The 21,985-nt window shown below is 34.8% G+C and overlaps 1 protein-coding gene across 5 annotated transcripts in view; it reads right to left on the bottom strand.

Annotated features, from left to right (window-relative positions):
- The window catches only part of LOC100924065 (teneurin-3), a 311,270-nt gene extending 294,475 nt beyond the window's left edge, over window positions 1-16,795 (bottom strand). For all 5 annotated transcript variants that reach the window (XM_031943281.1, XM_031943284.1, XM_031943282.1 and 2 more), the window contains exon 1: window positions 13,820-16,795. In XM_031943281.1, coding sequence (XP_031799141.1) covers window positions 13,820-14,021 — 202 coding nt within the window. In that variant the 5' untranslated portion in view covers window positions 14,022-16,795. The remainder of the gene's footprint in view (window positions 1-13,819) is intronic.
- Between the last annotated feature and the right edge of the window lie 5,190 nt (window positions 16,796-21,985).

The following is a 21,985-nucleotide window of genomic DNA, read 5'->3' as shown; positions in this document are numbered from 1 at the left end:
AGTTTAATTCACAAAGCAGATGGGCTCTAACTCTCCAATTTTCTTTGAAGGTTTAGATCCTGGCCCAGGTTATCAAGCTTGTTTTAGTTGGGAAAAATAATGCAGCAATAGCTAACTGCAAGAATGCCTTTCAAATTTGAGCCAAGAGTTAACTCCTTACTTGGCATTTTTTCTTACAAAAAGAAAATCTGGAAAAAGAATAAGGTGGTTTTCTTTAAAGATACATTATAATGAGTGAGAGGGAGGATCACATATTCTTTTGAATTGTAATGACATTTAATGACTATCAAATATCCTAAAACAATCACTAATGATAACATGGAAGAACCTGAGTTGTCATGGCCAAAAATTGAGTTGAGAGAAGAAAGTGGATTGGATAGTCCTTGGGAAACTATTTTTTTGCTATGATCAGAAATTGTTCAAAGTTGCAAAAGCTTCACTCTAACAACAATATTCATCTGCTATGGCTGTAGATCACAGAATACCATGAACTCTAAAGAATTAAAATGATAAATAATCCAAAGAACAATGGAAAAATTCATGATAGGAATAAACATGATGCAGTAGGTCTGACAGTATGCATTTCAAGAAATGAAATAAAATATATTATTAAGAATATATAAGATTATACAAGAGAAAGCGGCTTAGTAATGAAAATAAGAGTTGACAGGTCAACCCCCAAACTACTAATAGAACAAGGGAAAGGTTTCAAATACACTGTGTAGATTCTGGATTTATGGGAAAAAAACAAAAATACCACAGGATGAGATGGGGTTGAGATCTGTCTATCTGTCTTATTGATGAAATTATGGATCATTTAGCACAGAGGTGGGGAACCTTTTTTCTGCCAAGGGCTATTTGAATATAGCATCCTCTGAAGACCATACAAAATTATCAGCTTAAAAATTAGCCTGCTCTATTTGGTCAAACATTTAATTAACTCATCTCAAATGTGATGGCTGGAACTGTGGTACCATTGTGATAGTGGCCTTGGCAGGGCCAGACCAAATGATTTCTCAGGCCCTATAAGGTGCACAGGTTGGACATTCCCCACCTCTGATGTAGAGTTTGCTAAAATAGAGAGCCAACTTCATTCATACACACACACACACACACACACATACACACACACATATGTATTTGTGGGACATTAAGAAAAGTGTGGGGGGGACAGAAGGGAAAAGTGTTCATAAGTAGAGGTATGTAGTATAGATAGCTATTTCTGTTTGGCTACAACGAGTTGTAGGTTGATGATATTTTTTGTTTTTTTAAATTTGTTTTAAGGGGATGGAAGGGTCAAGCCAAGATTTTTTTAAAGCTATAATAATCTAGTCATAGATAAAAGGTAAGGAGGAAGTCCAATGGATAAGGAGAGATTTATGCTAGGGAAAGAAAGAAGATGATCATAGAGGAAAACTGCCCAGAAAGGATGGAGGGAATGAGATCAAGGGCATAAGAAGAAGAATCAGTTTGTAGAAAATGACTATTTCTTCTTCTTAAGAGTAGGAGAAGGGAGAAAAGAATAGGTAATTATGTCAAGATGATTTGAGGTTTAGAGCTGAAGATTAAGACCAGAGAGTTCCTGATGATGGATTCAGTTTTTTCAATAAAGTTTGAGACAGTCTTTTCCTGAAAGGGAAGGGGGAGAGATGCTAACTGTTTAAGAGAAGAAAGTTTTGAATGAAAAAGGACTAGGAAAAGTACTCAGTAGACTTCCTTTATTGATATTTAGCCACACAGGTAACTATGAGAAGAGTACGCAAGTGGTCAGGATAATCTAAGATTAGATACTAAAAATGGATGAAAGATTTTATTTAATAGGGTGAGGGGGGTAAGGTACAAGCATCTCAATGAAAGAAAATAATATGAATTATCCTGATTAAATATAGGGTAAAGATTTTGAAAGAAGGAATGGGAGGTCGGAGCAAGGGTGATGACCTGGGATGACCTAAAGGGAGAAAGTGACTGATGTAGTGAGGATGGAGAATGAGTTTAGGAAGAGGGAAAAATAGCTAGACATATAAAGATGGGTAATTAAGATTAGGTAGAAGAATTTTCAGGCAGGGATAGTGGTCCTGAAACAGTCATAATGAATATGAGGTCAAGAGTATGACCATCCCTGTATTGGAGTGAAGGTACAGATTATAGGAGTTGAGAATGTTGATACGTTCAAAGGTAAAGGTATTTGAGGGAACATCAGCATGTAAATAGAAATTCCCACGGATAAAAGCAGGAATTGGGGTGAAAAGAAATGTGACAATGACTGAACTCTTGGAAAATGACCTAGGAGGTGGTAGATAATGGCCACAAAGATCTGGATAAAATGATACAACAGTTGTTAGATAATGATAACTAAAGAGAACTTCATTTTTTGGTTATTGTTCTTTACATCCCTAGAACTTTGCATATAGTTAATGCTTAGTATATATATTTGTTGACTTTCAAAATCTCATGAGCTGAGATTCAATAAAGATATGAGGTTTGAATAAAATTATAAAACTGTTAAAGATATTGATAAAGAAGAAAAGGAGTAAGTTCTCTAGAGAAATAGCTAAGGTCATATATATGATATTTTCCTATCATCTCAGATTTTGCAAAGACATATAAATAACAAAACAAGACAATGTCCAAAGCAACTTGAACTTTTAAGAATCCTACTAGAAAAGTTTAAGTACAGTAACTGTTGAGAGATTTTTAAATATATTTGGGGAAGAAGTAGCGAAAGAAAGAGAAAAGCCTATTGTTTGAGGTGAAGGGGCCAGAAAAAAGCAAGACTTATTCATATTTGTTTCCATTTTATCTGTCAAGGAAAATGATCTTTGGAAAGAAAGGGATAGAATGAGCATTATTAGGATGAAATTAAAGCAAAAATTTTTCAGTGACTGACGAACAATTTTACATAATTCTGAGGACTGGTCTGTGAAGGAATAATGTATTATAGAGATTAAGAAAGATGTCACATATCATTCTAATTAAAAAAAAGAAAAAGAAAAACAGAGTTGAATTCCCAAAACTAAAGATCCATGAATTCTAGGAAGTACCTCAAGAGAATTCTAGAATGGAATATACTTAGAAAGGAGATAAGTATTCCTCAGGAGTTCCCATGAAGCATCTAGGCTGCTCATTGGATAGAGTTCTGGGTCTTGAGTAAGGAAGACCTGAGTTTAAACTGCTGTGTGATCCTGGGCAAATCATTCAACTTCTGTCTTCCTCAATTCATTGGAGTAGGAAATGGCAAATCACTGCAGCATCCTTGTCAAGGAAATCCCATAAACTACTAATATTGGAATTTTAGTCCATGGAATAAAGATGAGTTGGACATATCTAAACAATTGAACAAAAACAAAAGATGTTCCCATGAGTCCACCACAGCTAAGTCATGCTAGACTAATATTTCCTTTCTCAATGATTATTAGATGGGCAGCTAATTATTCATGTTATTCTTATGCACAGACTCGAGAAATACAGATATGGCAATAAATTTAAGTGTATTTTTACCTAGTTCAACAGGTAAAGTGTTCCCTAATGGAACAAACTTGATGCTCAATTCTAGGCCTTGTCTTGTTTAGCATTTTTATCAATGACTTTCAGGAAGAGATTGCTATAATGCTGATAAGATGTCAAAGGTACAGGTGACACAAAGCTAGGAGAAACAACTTATTAATAAAACAGATTACAGAATCAAGGTCTACAGAGATCTTCCCACATTAGATTAATCAACTTATCTAATAATTCATAATTTATTCAAATTCTACATTTGGGCTAAAAAGAATAACAAAGTCACAGGCTGGGGAAGATATGACTAGACAGAAATTTATATAATAATAATTCACATTTGTGTGATTATTTTTAACTTACAAAACTCCTATACTACTTAACCCATGGAAGTTAACATGTGGTCACAGAATTCTTCATTATGTCAAATTTAATAAACAATTATTAAATGCTTATTACATGCTGAGTACTGAGCTGAGATCTAGGGGGGTAGAAAGGTTAGATAAGATGCTATATTTACCCTTAGGAAGCTCCCAGTCTAGAAGAGGAAAATATAAGCCTTCTGCCTAGAAGATTCAACATGTCTGACTTCTTTCTCTTCACCCCCACATCATAGCCACTCTAATTCAAGATCTCATTACTTCTTTCCTGGAATATTAAAACAGTCTCCTAATTAATCTTTTTGCTTCTAGCATTTACCATTCTTAATAGAAAGCAAAGTATATACATAGAGTATACTGAGATGAACTCTATGCCAGTCTTCTGTTCAAGAAGTTCTTATTGCTTCTAGGGCCAAGTGCAAACTCTGCTGGGGTATTTATACCCCTATGAAATCTGACTCTTAACTTATTTTTCCAGGATGATTACATATTATACCTCCTCATGTATTCAGTATTCTGGTCAAATAAAACCATTTGTGATTCTTCATATATGATTTTCCATTTCTTCTATGGAATTAGACAAGGTTTCCCCTTTCCACTCAAATACTCTTCCCAGTCCTTCTCATCTCAGCATTTTGGAAGGTTTAGCTCAAGTGCCACCTCCTCATTATTTCCAGTCATAGTGACTATCCTTGATGCCCAGTAAAGCCAAGATAACTGAGGAAATAATAAGAGAACAACTAAATAAAATACACTCCAAATAAGTTTAGATTTCTTGTCCACTGATAAATTTGTTGTTCAGTCATTTCAGTCAAGTCTGATACTTTGTGACCAGCGTGGTTAGCCATTTCCTTCTCTAATATTTTTGAAGATGAGGGAACTGAGGCATATAGAGTTAAATGCCTTGCCAAGGGTCATACAGCTATTGAATTCAGGTCTTTTTTACTTCAGATCCAACATTTTACTCACTTATCCACCTAGCAGTCCATTTACTGATAAATAACTCTCCAATTCTTAGAAAGAAATGGAGCTGGTTGGTCATTGAAGGATTTCTGGAGAATAAGAAAGATTTCAGAGTCTGGAGTAGGACAGGTAGGATGATATTCATTTTTGCATAGAATTGTATTTACTTTTCTGTGTAGAGACTGTTTCCTCCTAACAATGTAAGCTCCTAGAGGTCAAAAAGACTGGCTTTTATTTTTCTTTGCACAAGCCATCAAATCCTTTATATTTATAAAGGGTGGAATGAGATGCCTTTAAAGGTCTTTTCCAGCTTTTGATCTATGACCCAAAGTAGGCAAAGTATTTTACCAGCTTAGTTTTGAATTTATCTTACTCTCTTCTTTATTTGGTTTTCCTCTCTCACCGAAGAAATAACTGGGGAAAAATGATGGATTGCCAGAAAGCAAAAGTAAAACATACCTGACAGACAATATGCTCTTTGGGAATCCAGACAATGTCAAGAGAATGTGAAGAAAGGGGGAAAGAATGAGGGAACAAATATTTATTAAGCACCTGTTATGTACCAGGCACTGTGCTAAACACTTAGAAATATTTTCTCATTCAATCCTCACAATTTTGTGATGAAGAGACTGTTGTTACCCTCACTTTACAGTTAAGGAAATCAGGGCAGACAGAAGTTAATTGACTTGTCCAGAGCTACACAATTAAGTGTCCGAGCACAATGGGTAAGGTCTTTCTGTGGCAAATTTCTAGATAGAAAGATGGACAAGAGTAACAGAGGTTGGAAGTCACACTGATATGGAAAAGTTGTGACCTTCAACACTGAAGGATTACTCACATGGATAAGATCACAGGGACACTATTCACTTTGGAGAACAAAATACTTGACTATAACTATTTCTAACCCTTCACAAGCTGAAAAATTCTTAGTTTCAAAGGTTTATTATACAGAAAATTATTTTCAGCACATATTTTTGTGGCCTTTAAGATTGTAAGAACTCCTCTTCTTCCCATCCTATAATTGAGCAAATAAAATATAGAAGTCTGGAGAACCAACTTCTGGTGTGATGAAATAGTTTGTCACCTCCATAAGAATATCATTCCTTCCCCTTAGAGAGATGAATACTAAATGATTTTCTTTTTTTGCTGGGTTTTTAGGGAAATTACAGAGAAGAAGGTGGTAAATGGGGGTAGGGGAAGAGTTCAAATAAAATTCTCTTGGGATAAAGTTAATTACCATGGAATTTTGCTATAAGGCAATGGATTGATGGTATACCTAAACCCATGCTATAATGATATCCTTCAATTACTTCTAGGATAGTGTCTAAGGCATACTTATTTAACAGAGAAGTAATTAAATTACCCAGAGTCTGACCAATAGTGTTTTACCCGCCAGTGCTGTTATCTTCTGATGTTTTATATACCTGAATATTTTCTGTTTCCTTTATCTTTATAGCTGGACCAATTACATTGACTCTCTAAGTCTAGTATTATATCTAAGGTTATAAGTAGAGGAATATCTAAAAATAGAAGAATACAGAAGAAAATAATTTGATAATTATTAATAAAATAAATAAGAACATTTTCCAGGTCATTATAATCCTAAGAGGAGAACATATAAAAGCAGTGGAATCAATATTATAATTCTAATTTCCAATTATTTGATTATTAAAACAAATCAGAAAATACACAATCAAAGGAATATGTGACCAGAAAAGGAGGTGAACTGATCATTTAGCCAGAATGGAACTAGCACTCATTAAGTGCCAACTATGTCTGGCATTGTGCTAATCACTTTACAAATGCTATCTTGTTTGATCAACTCGAGGATGTAGTGTTATCCATCCCTTTTTTACATTTGAGGAAACTGAGGCAAAGTTGAAGTGATTTGCTGAGAGTTACATCTCTACTAAATGTGTGAAGCTAGATTTGAATGTCAGTTTTCCTCATCATGCTTCTCTATCTACTGTGCCAAATACCTGTTTGAATACTACATTGATCCCTAGTAAATCAGAGGAATCTGATTTTATTTAATTAGAGAATTTATTTAATCAGAGAATCAGAGGAAGCATTTTAAGGTTAAATTAGGGAACTGTAATAGATGATATAAGAGCATCTTCTAACTCTAGATCTTGAAATTTACAGAAATATATAGATAAGGATGAGAAAATACCAAAAGGGATAAAATCAACAAACTCTGTATTGAGAAATTATGTCTAAATAAACTTAAAAGGTAGCCTTAATGGGAAAAAAAAAGAAGTCATAAAATAATGCAGTCTGAAGGAAATAAAAAGGACATAGTGGGCAACTATACCGGGTTTGGGATAGTAAGAATTTGTGAGCTGAGTACTGGCTGTTAGGATCTTCTACTTCTTTTTCTAGTGTCCAAATCCTTCTTGATTCACTTTCCAGATCCTGGAATCAGAGATTAGGGGTACAAATCACCTCAGTGAGATGAAAGATAGCAAGTCTCTGACTATGTTGTTCATTTCCAACTACTCTTTCATTCCATATCTGAAGACAAAAAACCAGTAAAAAGTCAGGTCGTAGATGACCTTTTCAAGGGATAACAGTTAATTCTACTAAAGAGAAGAATGAGGGTTCTGGAAACACTGAGCTAAGTGACCTGATGTAACTCTATAAGCAGACCTGCTAAAAAACTACAAAGATGTTGAGCAAAAACAAACCTGGGAGGGGGAACTACCAGGCTTCAAGAAAAGCAGTGACTGCAGATCAAGAAGCAGACGATGAAACAATCGCCAACTTGGCTACTGGTCATATAGGTAGAAAGTACCACTGAAGGCATGTGAAGTTGTGAAGTGCTTAGCACGGGGCCAGGCACTTAGTTCTACTTAATGAGCGCTCCTTCCATTCTGGCTAAATGACCAGCCCATTAGGCCCGCCATTCAGAAAGAGTGCTTCTCCTCCATGACACTGTGTAATAGCTGCTGTTGTATGCCTTCAGTCTGGAAGAAGACCATGACATCAGGGAGGTGATTTCATGACATGCAGTGAGGGAGGGAAGGTCACCTGCCTCACTTTCCCCTTCAGAGCCATTTAGGTTCAGTGGCCAGATATAGATAATAATGACTGGAGATAGCTCTGCACGCAATGGGAGACTTTGGTCTTTTTAAGCTAAGGTCTTTAAGGTCTCAGTTTGACTAAGGCTGCCTGCATTCAGTAATTAAGGGTAGGCAACAATGGAGGCAAAGAATCTCCTCTTTCAAGGGGTCCCCCACCAAAATCTAAATAAATAAATCTATTAGGGGGAGACCCTCAGAGTTTGGTGCCTAAGAAGAAATGACTGCTATTTACTTTCTATCTCAGACAATCAGGATCCAAACAAAGACCAAATGGACTTGGCATTAAGGCTTATTGATGGCCAATTAGAATCAGATTGGTTTTGCTTTAAGGCCTGGACCTTAAAAGACATATCTAACTTTTAAGATCATCTGTAGGAAAGGGTATGATAACCTATGTGAACAGAGGCGGGGAAGGGAAGGGAAGAGAAGGAAGAAGAAGGAAAGGGAAAGAGGAGAGGAAGAAAGGGGGCAAGGGAAAGAATCTTCCAGCTGACCAATTCTAGGACAGCTTTACTCACAGAGGTTATTTTTCCTTTGTTCTCAAAGAGGACCATTATTCTCCATTGCATCCAAGGCCATCTCCAGTCATCCTGACCTGTATTTGGCTATTGGGCCCAGATAGCTCTGAAGGAGAAAGTGAGACAGATGACCCTGCACAGCCCTACCTCACTGAAATCCAATTCATTTGCATGTCACGGCATCACATGTCATCAGAGATGATTATAGGTAGAAAATGCTCAAAAGCCATCTAATACAACTCCTGTTTATTTTACAAATAAGAAAACAAAAGTCCAGGGAGTTTTAGAGGCAGCTGAGTGACATAATGGGTAAAGTGCTAGGTTTGGAGTCAAGAGGACATGAGTCCAAATATGGCCTTAGACATACTATTTTACCAGTTGTGAATGTGGGCAAGTCACTTAACTTCAGCTTGTTTAGGTTTCCTCAATTGTCAAATGGGGTAATAATAATCACCTACTTCCCTGAGTTGTTGGGAGAATTAAATAAGATAAAAACAATAAAGTCCTTACTTAGCACAGAACTTGCACATAGTAGGCTTAATAAATGCTTATTTGTTCTTTAAGTTACTTATCTGAAGGTACATAAATAATAAGCAACGAACATGGAATTTGCACATGGATTCTCTATTATTAGAGGCAGTGTTTTTCCACTGTACCAGGTAACCCATTTGTACCCTATTTGCTAAGTCCTAAGGATCTAAGGCATAAAAAGAGATTTATTGATTTGTCCAGGGTAACTCAATGTATATCACTTTATGTATATCTTCTGTGTGCTTTGAACCCAGGTCTTTTTGACCTTACATCTAATATTTTATGTACCATAGGATTATTTCCTACTAGATGATTTTTTTGTTCTTCCTTCCTTCCTCTCTGTCTCTGTCTCTCCTTCCATCTCCTTTCCTTTCCTTCCTTTTTTTTTTTCTTTCTAGAGGGGAAAGGTGAATTGGGTAATATATAAAGCTATTTCTAATTCTGTTGCTGTGATTTACATGCTATCTCCATATCATGTCATTAATTAATGCTTATGAATATTCTAACAAATATAGTATGGCTTATTCTTAGGGCTGATTTCTCCAAGGTCTCATAGTTCCAGTGGGGGGAAAATGCAAATACCAGATTAGTATCCAAATCCAGTATTTTAAGTGCCTCTATTGAGAATCTCTCTCTCCAATCCATATGGAAGAAATAGGCAACTAAGAGCTCTTCAGTTCCAGGGACTCTGCTTTTCTATAAATAACAATATCTTTGGCTCTATTCTTTTTAGAAGGTCTGCAGGTCTTCCTCAATTCTAAACAGAGCTGTCAGTCTGTGAGGAATGAGGAAACTAGAGACACAGTTCTGGCAAAAATAGGAACACGTTAATGATCCTGTCTTTATACCACCATGAATTCCATTCTTAAGGGTTTGGTGTTTCCTCCTAAGTCTGTTGAGGGAGGAGAACAAGAAAGCAGAGAAAAGATCAGATAACTCCTAATACTAATCCAGGCAGCACTTTTGCAAGAGAAAGAGAAGAGGCAAAGAGATAAGAGACAAAACAAGCAAAAGAAAAAGGAATGCTATTTTCTAAAACTGAATATTTGAAAAACAGTTTTTAAAAATTAGGTGGAATTAACTGAAATTTAAAGTTAAATTTATGATCCATGAAGTGGTCAAGCACCCCCTTTTTAACTTAGTTTAATTGTTGTATTACTTATGTTTCACTATAGGGTCCAACATTTTTCCTTTCACCAAGCACACCTGTGCTTCTTCTCTGTATTTTTCTCTAGTCTTTCTATCCAAGCAATTCGAAATACATTTCTGTTTGAACAGATTTATAAAAGTCTTTGGTAGAGATCACCCCTGAGGCTGCAAGAAAATATCCCATTTATCATCCATCACTTAGCAGATCTCTGAGAAAAGATGAGCAGAACAACAGTGATTCATGTAACTTGCAACATGCTTCACTATTTAATGGCTCACTCGTTTAAAAAATCAGAATTTAGACATCTTTAGGATATTTTACTGGAAGTGTCATCAAACTGCATATGCTAGTTTATGAATTTGCTGGAACAGTTCAGATTATTTTTGAAAGATGTATATATCTTCAAGAGAAAAAGAATGAAGGATACAGGGATTGCCCTCAGTTCAAGTCTTCCTTTTGACACATATTGACTTTGTGAACTGGTGAAAATCATTTAACTACTCAATGTCCATGAAAGATATGATAGAAGGAGTTCCCTGTACTGATAACATTAAAAAAATGTGGGCACATATTTCCAAAAGCCCTCTTTTCATAAAAGATATTTATTACATAAAACAGATTCAGTGTAAACTAAATATCACCCAAAATATATTTTAATAGACTGCATTTTGTAGGTTGGTAAAAGTAAAGTTAAGTGATGAGAAATGTTTTTAAATCAATGCGCTGAAAAGTTCTGATTGCCCAATCAAATTAAAACATTTCAATTCAACATTCATTAATTGCCTACTATGAACCATGCAAAGTCCTAGGCATTTGAGAACAAAAAGGCAAAAAAACTCAGTCTCAGTCATTGAGCTGTTACACTTTCATAAAGAAGATACACATGGTTGGGTCAGGGAAGAAAACAGGGAGCAGTAATAACTGTAATAACCACACAGGCCTCATAGTAAATATGGAAAAAGGCTCAGCTTTCAGTTCAAAAGAAAAATAAATGATTCTGTTGGAACAAGTAGCTTTACAAGTGTGTTTAAATAGCCCTTTATTTATTCTACCAAGGTCAAATTTAAATCATGGAAGTTACCATTCAAAAGAATAATTCTAGGTATTTTATATATCTTGTTAGTTTCATGAGTAGTTGCTTTCTGTTGAAAATCCATGATTTTCAGTATCTACTGATTTAATTTCCTAAATTTTTTATAGTTATATAGCTCTTCTAATTTAGTTTTTATCTTTTTCTTTGTGAAATACCAAGATGGTGACTAGGAAAATGTTTCTGTTAGCATCTTGAACTACTTTAAATAATATTCAAATAGAATTTGAACACAGAGCTGCTTTTAATTGAGGGGGAAATGACTAGAATTAAGTCTGCCACTATAGTCAATAAATACAAAAAGTATAAATAAATAAAATAAAATTATAAAATAAAACAAAGTGAAATATCTTTAAAAATTAAAATAAGACATTTATTTTGTCAAGATTATTTTTGGTAAAGGTTAATTAAAATTAAAAGGTTCATAAAAATAGATCAAGTCCTAGCAAAAAGTTTCTACCTCTGCTATGTACATTTCAAGCTTTTTCTATGGATTAACTACAAGTATTTATTAAGTACTTTCAATGTGCCAGTTACTGTACTAGTATCAGAGAACACAGGTATCAAGACTGAAATAATCCCTACTCCCAAGAAGCTTACATTCTAAGTGTCTCAGAGTCAAACCAGATCACATGCTGCCAGTATCCTATTTTTCTTTATTCTCTCTTAAAAACAAGATCTTCCTAAGAAGAAGCAAAGAAAATAGTTCTGAAAAGAATTCAAAGGAAAGGAAAATTACACAGAGAGTAAATTTCAGGAGCAGAAGAGTCTACGAAATGTGTTGAGCCATGGAAGAGAAGCTCAAATAATGTGCCTACCACTTTTGTATTTCTGAGGCTCTGATGGGACTAACACTTGCCTTCCAATTCTCTATAAGAATTTACCTAACACATATTCCTAATCCAAAAAACACTAAAAGCTGAGAGCTAAAAGAGTTCTGAAATCCCATCTGATTGTTTGGAAAACAAACAAAACAATCTCCACCTTATCCAAAGGGATTTTTAAGATATTATAGAACTTACCTTGGAAGGGCAACTACTTTCCCTCTCTATTTTACTTCAAGAGAATTAAAATGAAAGGTTTTATTTTAAAATGGAACTTTCAAAATCAAATCTCCTTTTTAATCTAAAACATTTTTGAAAATGCTTAACAGTTTGAAGAAAACTTATTCTAGGTTATAATTAGACTACCAGAATGCTATTTAAAAATAACACAAGATAACAAAACAAATACTTCATTCTAGAAAACAGAAGGAATCAATAAAATCATAACCTGACATCATATTAGAACTAAGCTCTGTACAGATTTTTTTCACCTTCTCTATATTTATTCACAGTATAGCATGCACTATTACTAATCAAAAAGAAATTACTGTACCCGTCCTGTAGGCAGGTTGTCTCTATGATGCAAAGGATGAGAAATCAAAGAAATGTAATTTCTGGATTGCCTTTTCTAAGTGTTAGTGAGAGTTATCATGTCATGGAAATGAATACTTGCCCAACTGCCAATAAAGCCTATGAATAAACACTGGATGACTAATTGGGGGCTGAAAGTCTTTAGATAGCAAAGATATCTATACAGAAGGGTAGCTAGCTGGTATAGTACATAAGGTACTGAGTCTAGAGTCAGGAAGATTCATCTTTTTGATTTCAAATCTGGCTTTAGATACTAGCTATGTGACACTGTGCAAGTCATGCCTCAGTTTCCTTATCTGCTAAATGAGTTGGAGAAGGAAATGGCAAAGCATTCCAATATCTGTGCCATGAAAGCCCTAATGGGGTCATAAAGTAGCAGACACAACTGAAAAACTGAATACAATAAAAAATAATTGAAAGAAATCTTTATAAATTTTCATAAGAAGATTATCAAGGAACTAGTTTTCCCCCCCCCAGTTATGTGACTTTAAACTAGATGTTTAGCATACAGTACTAGAGGTGGTCATTTTAACTGCCCTTGGTTTCATAGAAAGTGAGTTTCATTATCCTCAATGATGGTGATATTAAAATAAGACATAGGGTTTCCGTCATTTTTGTCTCTCCCTCAATAACAGCACCCAATGACTAAAAGTTAGGAGTACAGAAGGTATAGAAATCAAATTCCTGACTCACTGGAAGGCATCAAAATCAAACCAAGAAGCAACAAGCATTTATTAAACCCTCTGGTTCTTAGTTTCCTCCATTTAAAGTGAAAAGGATCAGATTTAATATTTTCCAAGTTCCAATCAATCTCTAAATCTATGATGATTCCGCATTTCTTCCTTGGCAACAGGGAATTATCTTGCTCATTCTCATGAACAAAGAATAAAGAATCATGTTTGGATTACAGAAAATTCTGACTGATATGAGGCTTCCTCCTTTGATCCTATTCAGATTAAAGGAGTAAAATGAGGGCTTTTTTAGAGGTGATGGACCACTAGATTCCGAGAAACATCTCCCATAGCTGCTGCAAAAAATACTTATTGCTACTGTTATTCTTTTAACATCTATAATGATAAAACACCCATGAATTATTAGAGGAAGAAGAACTAAAGTACTGAAAATTTGTTTTCTTTCTTGCAGGATACAGAAAATAAAGAATTTAGTCAAACTATGGACAAGGTGTGATCTTACCATCGCATGGGGCACAAACTGAAACCGTACCGGTCTGCACTAGAAAAGAGCTGGCAATGTACTCATCATCAGTGTCAGAGTCCTGAACTGGCTGGATGGCACTAGTACTTAGCAACCACCTCTGGTTGTCATGGAGATTGGGTGATGGAGGAGGGGAATGTGTATGCTCAATAACTGATGGACTAGATGAGGAGGATGGCATGGGAGGACCTAGGAAAAATAAAAAAAAAAAAACAATTTCAAATATGGGTCAAAATAATATACAAGGGATTGATACAAGTCCTCACTATTTTATTATGAAGAAACTCTATAGAAAAAAAAAACAATCATACAGATATATTTAAATTTATAACAGCAACCAAATGATTCAGTAAACAGTTTTTAAAGTATAATGAAACAAAGTAATTATAAGCAGAAATTTGATATGTCTTCTCCATATTGTACTCTGATTTTCTTCAGTGGATGATCCTGGAAAATCTAAAATTAAAAACTCACAGTTTGTTCTGGACTAAGCAGACAGAAATGTTTGCAAAGCAAACATACACACCTGCACTATTCCTCTGCTTTACCATAATTCATTGTCCTACTGAACAAATAGGCAGATGCGAGTAGCCATGGGTCAAAATCCCTGCCTGCTCATAAGAATTAATCAGTTAAGTCCAACTAAGAAATAACTGGGAAGATATTTATTTTGTGAAACATACACATTTCCAATGCAGAGAAATCTGGTACACTAAATCAGTTCAGCAGAGGTCACTTGCATCAAATGTTTAGGGGGAAAAAACAAACAAACAAAACACAGACTTGAAATCAGAAGGAAAGTCATAGATTCTATAGTCAGACGTCTATATCCAAGCAGGAATCTCTCTAGAATTTTCCTGACACATGTTCATCCTGCCTTCTCTTGAAAACCTCTAGGGTAGAAGAATCTTCTACTTCCAGAGGCGATCCATTCCACTTATAGACAATTAGTTTAAGAGGTTTTGCCTTAAATAGAGTCTAAAACTGCTTAATGAAGGTTCCATTCTTTGTTCCTAGTTCAGTATTCTAGAGTCAAGTAGTCTTATCACTTCCATCTGATAACTCTTTTAAAAACTCTAATCTTATCTCTTCTGCCTTAAAAAACAAACAAAAACCCTACTTTCTGCCTCCAGTATCTCCAAACTTTTCCAGTGCCTTTCTCCTTGCCTACAAACATATTCAAATTTTCTTTTCTTGAAACAATCAAAACATGCTTCCTTCAACTTTTCAGTGCACTCTAATTTCCATTTCTTTTCCTCTCATCCCTTTTCCTGCTATGCTTGTTGAACTAAATCTACACTTCCCAATTCCACTTACTTACCCCCAACTTTTTCCTCAGTTCCTTGTAAGGGAGGGTCTAGTCCTAACACTCTACGAAAATTGACTTCTCAAAGGGCAAAGGCATCTCAATTTCCAATATCAGTTACCTTTTTTAAAAAAAAAAAACTCTTAACATTCTTCTTCCTTGGAGTCAACTGTTCTGACCTCCATACCACATTTGTATAACTTTCCTGCTATCTTTCTCATTTCTTTTTTCTTCTACCTTCCTCATTTCTTTTTTCTACTTCTTTAATATAGATTTTCTCTAAGTTCAGATCTTAGTTTTCTCTCTCTATTCAGTTATCTACGCCTTTAGTTTTAACTATCACTAATATAAGAGATGATTTTCAAATCTACATCTATAATAAATGTTTGTAGTATCAAATTGAATATAGCCTAGAGTTTAAATTTCTACTTGCCTGTTGAACATTTCCACCTAGAGGTACTGGCACCTCAATATGTTTAAAACTGAATTCAGTATCTTTTTCCTCTTCATTGAGTCTTATTTGTCACATGTTCCTATTTTATTAATAGCATTCTCTAAGTTTATTCTCCATGTTCAAAATCTCAGAATTATCTTAAACTTTCTCCTAATGGCCATATATTACCAAAAAAAAAAGTCTCTGAATAATATTTTAGACATGTATTTAAGTAATAGAAGAAATGTATAATTCCTAAGAATCTATGAGATATGAGCTCATGAAAATGAAGAGCATCTCAAAACAAGTGACAGGAAGCATTCGTATTTAATCCCAAAATATATGTTACATTCTAGCTTGTCCTACTGGTCCAATCCAAACTAAGAGCTGTGTTCAAAATGTCTCATTCTTTCTGTTTTACTCTTCAGATTCTAAAGAGGATTTTTCTTTGGACCACTAAAAGCCACATCTAACAGGTCTCTGCCTTCATTACCTTCTTCTGATAACTCATCCTACTTTCACATTGCTGCCAATATAATCTTCCTAATTCACAAATATGTTTGATGATATTCCTCCACATATCAGAAAGTGACACTGCCTCTACACTATAAAGCCCACAGATCTTTAACCATGTATAGTTTCTACCAAATGGTTCTAATTGATCTTTCCAGTCTTACATATTCTACTTGGTCAAATTATATTCACTAACTCCTAAACCCAATTCCAAATTATCCTCCATTTTCCCATTTTTGCCCATGCTATTCCTTAGAAAAGACATGGAATATGTTCTTTCCCAATCTCCACTTTTAATATCCTCTCCATTCTTCAATTGCCACTTTTTCTCCATGAAACTTTCTCTGAACCCCCTCAGCAAGAAATGATTTCTTAACATCATACTGTTCTTCTGCACTTATCACACTCTAACGTCTTGTCATCCAATCCTACAATATGGTTAAATGCTCGAAAATAATGTGGCACAATTGAAAAAAACAGCATTTGAAGTCAGAAGACCTAAAGTTCAAATGTTACTCTGGCGCCTAATAGCTATGGGATTGTAAGTACATTACTTAATTTCCCTGACCCCCAATTTCCTCTTTGTAAAATAAAGGGTTAGACTAGATGAGGTGCTCTTATCCATTTTTTTGTATCATGGATCACTCTGGTAATTTAATGTGAAGCCTTTGGACCCCCTTCTCAGAATAAATTTTTTTATAATAATAGCATTTATATAGCACTTTAAAGTTTTCAAAGTACTTAATAAATATTATTTCATTTTATACACATGATAATTTTGGAAATTAGGTGCTATTCTTTTCCCCATTTTACATATGAGGAAACTGAGGCAAAAAGTGGTTAAGTGACTTGTCTAGGATTATACAGCTAGTCTGTGTCTATGGCCATATTTGAATGCACATCTTTCAAATTTCAGTTTTAGGATTCTATGCATTGTTCAATAAAATACAAAGGATTATAAGGAAAAACTCTTATAATTAAAGTTATCAAAATATTTTTTCAAAAAATCATAGACTATAAATTAAAAATACCTCAGCTAGAATGTCTTAGAGATTCCTTCCAAATCTAGAGCTATTCTCACCCAATCATCCAACATAGTGCAGTGCAAATAGTCAATTCCTAAGAATTTCTGTGGGATATAGCTATACTGTACTTTTTTCATATCAAGCTTATTATTTCATGACAGCATATGATATATCCTTGGCTCTCAAGGAATTATAATTTATTTGTAAGAAAGATACATTAATGACAGAACATTCAAATAATTTTAATAGTTCAAAAGATCTTTAATTTCATCACTAAGAATACTCCTTGCCCTAAGACAACAATTCTTCTAGATATAATTGTCTTAACATCTGGCTCCACAAGCTGCTGGGGCCACGAGCTTGATTGTTTGGTGTCCAGCTTTATAGATGCCAATATAAGTGAATACCAAAATAGAGTAAGTCCTCCAGGAGTTTAGAAAAGAAAAGGCAACGTTGTGGCCTGGAACAGTTAGAGGTTTCGAAAAGTAGATAACTGAATTAAATCTTGAAAGATATAAGTTATTCAGGGAATTAGGAAGTAATTTCACATGAAGAATACCAATTTCTTTTCAAACATTTGGATAAAACCTTAATAGTCATTGCATATTATTTGCATTTGAATATTATAATATGATATATATGTATGTATTTGTTTATATGTTTCTCTTCTTATGTGTAGATTTTATTGGCAGCCTTCTATACTCAAAGAGTACTGTCAGAAATATGTACCTCAAAGAGAAGTACTGAAAAGAAGCAATGTAAGGAATCACAGATAATTTATAGTATCTCTTAATTTGAGCATTGGGAAACATTTATAATTAATTCTATTGCATGATTAATTTTCATATACATGAATTTTTTAAAAATGCTTGTTCTCCTAAACAATATATTTTGAAAGACATTTTGGTTCTTAAGTATAGAGATAGACAATTATACCTGGGGAAAAACCCACCTCACTACCAACATAAGGATTAAATTATCTCAGCTGGTGTTCCAAATAATACTAATAAAAAAGGCCACTAATAAAGAGAAATAACATTATTTAGACTCCTATTCAGTAGAGTCATAATGTTAGTATGTAAAATCTTTCAAAATTGGAACAGTTGGGGGGGTGGGGAGAGAATTCCTAAATGAAACATCATCCCACCCATAGATGGAGCACTGTGTCTGGAAACCAAGTAAGATTAATGCCTCATACTCAGATTTAGAAAGTGCTTCACCCACAGCATTAACATACACTGACAACAAGGTATTAAAATGGAAATTTTTACAGTGTCATTTTACCCTCTAGTGACAGGCTCACTTGAACAACAGTAGCAGCAGAAGAGTTTTGTGGGATGTGATGACATAGTATCTTCCCTCCTTGTAAATGAGTAACACATTGTTGGTAATTCCTTGGATTGTCTGCCTCTTGTTTTTTTTTTTTCCTTTCAGACATGTTAAGTCACTCATTTCTCATTTGTTTCCGGTTTGAATTTTTGTTTTTGTTTTCTTTCTTTCTTTCTTTCTTTTTTGGCTTCTAGTCAGATCATCATAATAAGTCTTATATGACCAAAGCCAGACCTCAAAATGTAGGTGCTCTAGGCCCAGGTTGACCATTAAGACCCTCTCCTACCTGTCCTATCTTCCATTTACCTGAAGCTTTATTGTAATATGTAACTGTTTGAATCGTTATAAAATAAATATCTTCCTATCATACAGAACAAAATCTTCTAGAACTGAAATATATACTTTTAGAAATATTACTATTAAAAAGCATGGCAGCCTTCCTAGACACAAATCATTTTCCCACATTCAGTGTGTCCTAGGCAACTGCCTACCTAACAATTTATTTCTAGTCCCAGCTCTGCCTGTGACACGTCAATCAATCAAACAACAAACATTTATTAAGTGCTATGTCATAGGAACTCTCTTACATGCTGGGGATAACAAAAAAAAAAGTCCAAACAGTTCCTACCCTCCATGAGCTTACATTCTAGTGAGAAGACAATATGTATGTAAATAGGTAACTCTTAGTCACATACAGAGTAGATGGAAGGTGACCTTAGAGGCAAAGCACTAGCATCTTAGAATATCAGGAAAGGGTTCTTGCTCAAGGTGATGTCTAAATTCAGTATTACAGGAAAGAGACGAACTCTTTCTCTACAATGGTCTGCTGGACCAAATCCAGATTGTCACCTGACTCTCATTTAGTTGAAATCTGTCTTTTTTTCTGAAATATTCCTTCAGAGTGAGCTCTGCTTTGCTTCTAAAGGGTTGTCTGCAGTGAAAGCACTGCCTGTCACCCTTGATGAACATCTGATTTATATTGTTTATGCTATGCTTATTTTCAGATGACTTCTGTATGTTTGTGGGTTTCTTCTGTTTTTTTTTCCTTCTCTTAAAAAAAAATGCTAGTTTCCTGAAGTCTGGCGTAGACATCAAAGACTGCTAATGTTGTAAACTACCTTAAAGATCATCAAGCCCAGCTCCTTCAGTTTAGAGATTAGAAGGCAAAGGAACATGGAGGGTTAAAGGGGTTTGCTCAAGGTCAGACAGGTAGTTAATGACAGAGTTGAGATTCAAACCAGATGACTGACTTCTACTGCCAAGCTCTTTCCACCATACTATGCTACCTCAGAGTATTCTGCCCTTTATCTAATAAGTCTTCAAGAGAAGGAAACAAGGATAAAATAATATAAGAATAAGAATAGATGACAGGAGGTCATATATAGAGCTTCTTGCAGGTAAAACTATAAGATATTTTTCCTTTCATTGTAACCTCTATGTTTAGCCTTGTGCCTGGATTATTGGGAGCATTCTCAATGCTTGTATTGTTAATTGACTAAAAACTCCCCTTAGGAAAACAGAAAAAAGTTTCTGTAGGCTGGCCCTTAAAGAACTTCTCTCTCTCTTAATTTCTAATCTCTTCCTGTCTGTTTACTTCTTTTTCTTCTTTCTACAACAAACTTGCCTAAATCTGCCTCATCCTTAAAAAAGAAAAACATAACAACAACAAAACCCCTAACCCTTACTTTGACCATATCATGCTCTCAAGTTATCATCTACAGTCTTCCTTTCACAGCTAAGCTTAACAAAATGCTTAAAATATAGTAAAGGTTTACAACATCTTTGTTGTTAGAAAATGGCTCTCTATGTCTTGCCTCTCTACTCCCCATCTCCAGTTGTACTAATTAATCCTGAAAAAATGTTCTTAACCCCCATGTACTCAAACAATGTGTTAATCCAAAAGACTGTAATATTACATTCAGCTCTTTTAAATCAATCAAAAAGTAAGTATTAAGCACCACTCACTATGTAAAGCTGGGTATACATGTACAAAGAATGAAGTAATTTCTTTTCCCAAGAAACCCACTCTCCTAATGGGTGAGACAAGTTCATAAAAAAATATACAGCATAAATATAATATTTACACACATATAGTAAATACAAAATTAATTACAGAAAGAAAGGCATTCAGGCACTGAAGGTATCAGAAAATGATCAATGAGCAAAAGGAAATGGGAGTGGGAAAATAAGGAAGGTCATTTGGAGCCAAACTTTAGTTATTTAGTTAGTTATCTTTTAAATGCAGTTAATACTAGGTGTGTCAAATAATGAGGTTGAATTTTTAATCAGCAAACCAGAACTTAAATAGTTACATAAATGGTAATATTGGGGGACCAAATACATAGCCATCAATAGGCTACAGCTCAAAGGTCTTTCTTTGGGAATCTTTCTTTGGGAACTGTCTCCAAAGCAAGTTATGAATCTCCTCATTTGACACTTGATACTCACACATGAATGTTATATAGAAGCAGCTGAAGGTTCTTTGGAGGTAAATTACATGAGTGAACTGAATAATGTGTGTGTGTGTGTGTGTGTGTGTGTGTGTGTGTGTGTTGATAAAACAATAACGTAATATGACTGGAGCTAAATTTACTCATCCATAAAAAAAAAGAATAGGATGAAATGATCTCTTCTCAGATTCCTTCCAATGGCTGCGATTTTCTTGTGTGACTAATTCTATAATTCAAAACCCCCTTTCAATTTTCTCCTTCCTGTTTAGCTTCAGATGACAAGGTAGCCCTTCTTCTGCCATTTTTTCTTGTCTTTTCTGTAGGCTGGCCCTTTAAGAATTCCCCCCTCCTTTAATTTCTAATCTCTTCCTGTCTGTTTACTTCTTTTTCTTCTTCTTACAACAACTTGCCTAAATCTTCCTCAATCTTAAAAAAGCAAAACGTAACAACAAAACCCCCCAACCCTTATTTTGACCATGTCATGCTCTCAAGTTATCATCCTACAGTCTTCCTTTCACAGCTAAGCTTCCAGGACTTAACAAAGTGCCTATAATATGGTAAAGGTTTAGAACATACTTGTTGTTGTTAAAAAAATGGCTCTCTATGTCTTGCCTCTACTCCCCTCTCCCCATTCTCTATTATAGTAGGATTTCCAAGATTATTACTCAACTGAGCTTGGTCTCTCTAAGGTTACCAAAGATCTCTTTATTGTCATATTCAATAGTCTTTTTTTTTTTTTCAGTCCTCGTTCTTCTTGGTCTTTCCAAAGCTTAAGTAAATATTAATCACTTTTTCTTCCTGCAAGTCTCTTTTCAGGGATTTTATGACACTTCTTTCTCCAGATTCCTCTCTCACAATCTATTTCTTCTTCAAATCCTTTGCTAGATTATCATCCACTGTCAACCCTCTGTGTGGCTGCCACCTGGCACTATGTTTTAGGCCTTCTCTTTCTACATTATCTTGGTGAGCTCTTGGTAAGCTCAGCAGCCCTGAGAGGTCTAATTATTATCCTCTATGTAGAGGATTCCTAGGTCTTCTGTGCTGGTCTTTCTTTTGAGCTCCAGTCTTCCATTACTAACTGTGTGCTGC

The sequence above is a fragment of the Sarcophilus harrisii genome, chromosome 6, assembly GCF_902635505.1.
Source record: "Sarcophilus harrisii chromosome 6, mSarHar1.11, whole genome shotgun sequence".
In the NCBI taxonomy this organism is placed as follows: Eukaryota; Metazoa; Chordata; class Mammalia; order Dasyuromorphia; family Dasyuridae; genus Sarcophilus; species Sarcophilus harrisii.
The sequence above is the reverse complement of the archived record's forward strand: the minus strand, read 5'-3'. Positions and strand labels throughout refer to the sequence as shown.